The sequence below is a fragment of the Lactuca saligna genome, chromosome 8 (assembly GCF_052625555.1).
Source record: "Lactuca saligna cultivar CGN05327 chromosome 8, ASM5262555v1, whole genome shotgun sequence".
NCBI lineage: Eukaryota > Viridiplantae > Streptophyta > Magnoliopsida > Asterales > Asteraceae > Lactuca > Lactuca saligna.
The window spans coordinates 92,336,122-92,341,279 of record NC_136424.1 but is presented as its reverse complement, the minus strand read 5'-3'; the positions used below and the strand labels follow the sequence as shown (position 1 = coordinate 92,341,279).

At 30.4% G+C, this 5,158-nt stretch overlaps 1 protein-coding gene across 1 annotated transcript; it reads right to left on the bottom strand.

Moving 5' to 3' along the window:
- Positions 1 to 2,184: 2,184 nt before the first annotated feature.
- On the bottom strand, positions 2,185 to 4,652 carry LOC145009904 (protein FAR1-RELATED SEQUENCE 5-like). The gene is made up of 4 exons (XM_078968526.1): positions 4,014 to 4,652; positions 3,299 to 3,528; positions 3,085 to 3,232; positions 2,185 to 2,796 (listed from the first exon to the last, which is right to left on the bottom strand). The coding sequence occupies exons 1-4, from the start codon at positions 4,650 to 4,652 to the stop codon at positions 2,185 to 2,187; spliced, it is 1,629 nt and encodes a 542-aa protein (XP_078824652.1).
- Positions 4,653 to 5,158: the final 506 nt, after the last annotated feature.

Sequence of the window (5,158 nt, the reverse complement as noted above, 5' to 3'; positions counted from 1 at the left end):
ATTTGACAACTCCCCAATAGCAAACTGTAGTATTCAAATGTTAAAGGAATATGCAGACTTCGTGAATAGATACGGAAGAAAATATTTTCAGACTACACCACCATCTAAAATGGAAATGTCAACTCCTTTTTCTGTAGTACCATTCAACAATGAAGAAAAGGGGTTTAATAGAAGAGGGTACAGACCTCGCATGAAATCCGAATATATGAAATCTCCTTACATTATACGGGCTGTTAATATCACCAAAGGAGTTCCACGACAAGAAAAACATGTAGAAAATGGATATTCTCTCTCCAGGGAGAGCCAAAGTAAGTTGCATTAAAATTATGTTTAAAATTACTTAATTTTGTTGGTTGCTTATTAAAATAAGTATCAATTGGTCACGTCTTTTGTAGTGATATAGTTTTCCACACTTTGGATGGTTTTTCTGCTGAGAGGTTTCACATGGAAAGTTTCTTTCCAACATGTGGACTATTTGGTCATGTGATTGATTGTTGGAGTCAAGTGTTGAATCTTGATGAACGTAAGCGTGCACCTGAATCGCCTCTGAGAGTTTATTGCAAGACAGATGTGACGGTATAATTTAATATTGTTCAATGTTGATTAACCTATTTTTTATATAAAACTTATAAATAAACTAATGAGTTTTTAAAAATGGATTACAGAATTCGTACCTTGAAAGTGATTTAACAGAAAGTCAACGTAAAGATAAATTCATTGAGGATCTGTTGCTTTCTATTAAAGATATGGATGCAAGACTACGTTACGTTGTATTGGTAAGATACATATCTTAACATTTTACTTATGTGTTTATTTATCATTGATCAAATATAAATAATAAATAAAGTGAATACATGTAAATGAATATACATTACAGATTTTCCTAATAATCGTTCGTTCCTTCCACATTTTCCTTTTTGTGATCAATCTACAACACCCAGAGTTTGTAATCATTGACGACAACAAAGTTGATGATCATCTTGATGAGAGATATGGTCAGTTGCCCCAAATCATTGTAAGTGATTAATAAAAGTTACATTACCTAGTAGATAACATTTCATGTGTTGACAATCTTTTTTACATTTTCAGAAAAAGTACACAGTTGATTACTTAAAATCTCAGAATCATCCAAAAACTAAGATCTTTTCACATATGATGTCATATAGACTGGAAATGCCTTGGAGAACAATAAACAACCACATTGATTGTGGTGTGTTTACAATGCGTCACATGGAAACGTATATGGGTGGACGTATGAACGAGTTTAAAGTTATGTTCAAGAACGAGTCTTCTGCACAAGATGATCAACTTGTTAAACTGAGGACAAAGTATTTATACAAAATCATCACTCATGAATATAATGTTCAAAAGGATTATGTGCTCCAAAAGGTTGATGAATTCCACAAGATTCCTTCAAGATAACGTTCTGAGCTGTTGGCCATTGCAAAGGAACAAATTCACACAAGATTGGATTATTTTAGTTAATTATGTTAAAAAAGTTATTTTAGTTATGACTTTGATGGTTTCTTTTGGATAGTTTTAAAATAATGGTTTAGTATGTTAAGGATATTAATATGTTGAAAGTAATTAATGCATTTATATGTTGAAAGTAATTAATGTATTTATGATATTATTCATTATTGACTATAACAAAGGGATTAAACTTTAATGTTGTTAAACTTATGACTAAAATATACCCAAAAGCATACATGAAATAGTATATAAAAAAACATGTAAAATAAATCAACATATGATGTATAGGTGTTTTAAAATAAAACAACATAATGAAACATAGAAACATCTCCTTATTCATGAATCCTACAAACATTTGTTAGTATGATATACTACTAACAGCATACAATAAACAATGTATATTGCTTGAATTGTATATGTCTATAGTCTATAATGATTGATGTTTTTATAATTTCAACAAAGGAAAAATATATATATATTCTAAATGCAATCTGTTTTAATCAAATAATAGAGGTTTAAATGCTTGTTCATATCATTAATCTATTATGATTATGAGATATGTTTATGATATTATTCATTATTGAATAAAACAAAACGTTAAAAATCATGAAGGTGTTTTAAGATAAAACAACATACTGAATCATAGAAACATATTCTTATTCATAAATCTAATAGAAAATTAAAATCTATTGGGCAAATGAATGGGCCATTTTAAGGTTGTTTTGACTCTTGTGCAAGTCTGACTTTGCAAGTCCTCCAATTATGGTTAACATATTGATTGCAACCTGTGTAAATTTTAGTTTTTTTCTTTGCAGCTCCAACAACTTTCTCAGTAGCACTAACCATTCTTTTCTTAGTTCCACTCCCTTTGGTACGTATAGATGAAGGTGGGTGGATATTTATTTCATCAGGAATGCTGCATATTCCAAGCATCCGAATAATTTCTTCTTCATCATTATCAGATGATGATTGGTTTGAACTGCCAAACTCTATTGCCTCCTGCTTCAAGATACGTGTTTTTTCAACAAATTCCAACAATTTCTCCTTGCTTCTTTTGAAATGATCCAAGAAGTATTCAATATTGTTGTATGCCACTATTAGAAGTTTAAAGGTGTCATCTTCGGTTTCCATGGAAACATGTTTCATGGAAAGCAAATGGATAGAAATTGCATCCCTTTTCCATCTTCTGAGAATATACTGCCCTGGAATCTCTTCAACATGGTTGTTTTTCAATACAACAAAAATATGACAACACAAAATGCCAATACGTATAAAGTGATTGCATGAACATTTAACTTCTTTTTCAGGCAACTTTAGTTCAACCTACGATGTATAATAAAAATAATGTATGTTAGTAACTGGTTGAATTAACATATTAGTTGGTGGTTATTGCATAATATTGAAACAAGTATATGTAATTTAAAAATAATGATATAATATACTTGTATGATCACTAATGAATAGCATTTCAACAATGAATATAACCTTGCATTTTATCTTCAATTGTTTGCTCTTATCCGTTTGTGTAATCATAACAACTTACCACCCATCAATCATTTCAACCCTATCAATAGAACAATACCAGGCTACTTTAAATATTTCCTTTTTGACCTCATAGAAAACGGTTTTAGTGTAAAATGCAGCTGCATGTTCTAGTAATCTACTTGGAAGCGTCATTTCATGCTTTGTATTTTTTGTATCATTTTCTAGTTTCCGTTGACCATTTCGTTGCTTTCCAATTGCGGTGTCGTAGCTCATCCTAAAATAGATAAGAAAATTACCAGAGTTAGAATATTTATTAAAAAATGAGTTGACACTTTCAGACCTTGAAGTAGTTTTCATCAGATCATGTAGTGGCATGTCTTTAAAATAGGTTGGAATCCAAAGCTTTCGATCCTTGTACATGTCTTTGAACCATCTTTTGTCTTGTAGTTTGAATTTTCTCATAAGCAGTTTCCAACTTGATTCAAAGACTTTAGGCTCGATGTAGACATTCCAAACAAGCTTAGTAAAATGCTTTCGAAAATCAGTGTTTTTCAGAAAATCTGCTGAAACCTAACAAAACATTAGAATTTTATAAGATTATCTATGAATAAACAATATCTATGCTAAGCATTTTTACAAAATACGTAAACTGTTTAAATCATTGCTGAATAAAACATATTTTGTGTTAACTATGAATAAAATATACACACCTTAGCTTGTAGTTTTTTCATAATGTGCCACATACATAAGCGGTGAATTAGGAAATATTGATTCAACAGCCTGTAGAATTGTTGGATCTTGGTTTGTTAACACTAATTGAGGGTGTTTTCCATGTGTTTTCAAAAAAGCTTCAAGCAACCAACGATAAGATTCTATTGACTCGTTGCTTAACAAACCTGCTCCAATGTTTATTGAATGTTTGTGGTTATCAATGGCTGTAAACGGCACAAAAATCATTCCATACATGTATTAAAAAGTTAATTAAAAACAAATTCAATAGTTATTATAAACTCAAAAAACAGAAATATTCATATTTAAAGAAAAAAATAGAAAACTATAAGAGCATACTTATTTGTTCGAAATGTAGCATCAAATGAGATCACATCTCCAAACTCCTTGTAATATAACTTAGCGGTTTCATCCGCCCAAAACATTGTGCTTAACACACTATCAACACATTTATACTCAAATGTGTAGTTAGGTAACTCATCTTTCCTCATGTTCATTTTATCAACAACCAGCTGTGCATCCTTTTCACCTATAATGTTTCCCATATTCCTTCTAAAATTTTTATAATCAATTGCTTCAAGGCCAATGTTTTCATAACCTCCTTGCAAACTAGCTTGTAACTTATGTGCATTTGTTTCACCCATGTTAGATGTTGAAGAACGCACTATAAACTCCTTGTCTTTATAACTAAGTCGTCGTGCACGTTTGGAATACCATCTTTCTTCTTTAGTTTCTAGGGGGTGGTTGTGCTTCTCTTCAAACTTATATATGTTACAATCATTACTTTGCATATGTAACCTTTCGAACTTTATCAATGCCTTGAGGTCCGTGATTCTGAAGTTTGAGTTTCGTTTATTCCTTCCAGTTCCGTCACGATCCAAAGTGTCAGTTGATCTGTTAGGGATTTTACCAATTTTGTTGCACACTACATACCTTTTTTTAATGGTCTTGTCACCAAATCTCATTACTGAATTTAACCTGACACCAAAACCTGCTTATATGTTTTGCTTATAGTTGCAAAATATAAATAAGGTGTTATTTGCTTATATGTTTTTTTAGTTATGTATTTAAGTAATATATAACCATAAAATAAAGGACAACTAACTTTGTAACAAAATTTATAGTATCTATTTTAAAAATTACATCTGTAACATCAATATAAAAATATAAAAGTTTAAACAAAACTTATATCATCTTAATTTAATAAAATTTTGTAAATCTTTGATTTTTCATTATCGTTTTTAATTATCAATATTGTTTTTTTTTACCTGTGGTTTAAACAGGTTGTAACCTAATTTATATAATACAAAAAACTATGTGCCAATATTAGATTACAAGAGATGAGCATAAATACAAAGTATATAGATGGTATCTGCATTACATGTTAATACCCCTGGCCGTTGGCCACTGTTTAATCGGAAGGTTTATGTCGAATGCATAGGATCTAAAGTCATAGAAATTGGTGTTCGCA

Excerpts from the sequence above, each read along its gene's own strand:
- LOC145009904 (XM_078968526.1), bottom strand. The coding sequence starts at position 4,652 with ATGAGATTTGGTGACAAGACCATTAAAAAAAGGTATGTAGTGTGCAAC. Across the intron at positions 3,529-4,013 it reads CAAATAAGTATGCTCTTATA|GTTTCAGCAGATTTTCTGAA; the intron begins GTTTTCTATTTT and ends ATGTTTTGTTAG. Across the intron at positions 2,797-3,084 it reads CTAAAACCGTTTTCTATGAG|GTTGAACTAAAGTTGCCTGA; the intron begins GTCAAAAAGGAA and ends TATACATCGTAG.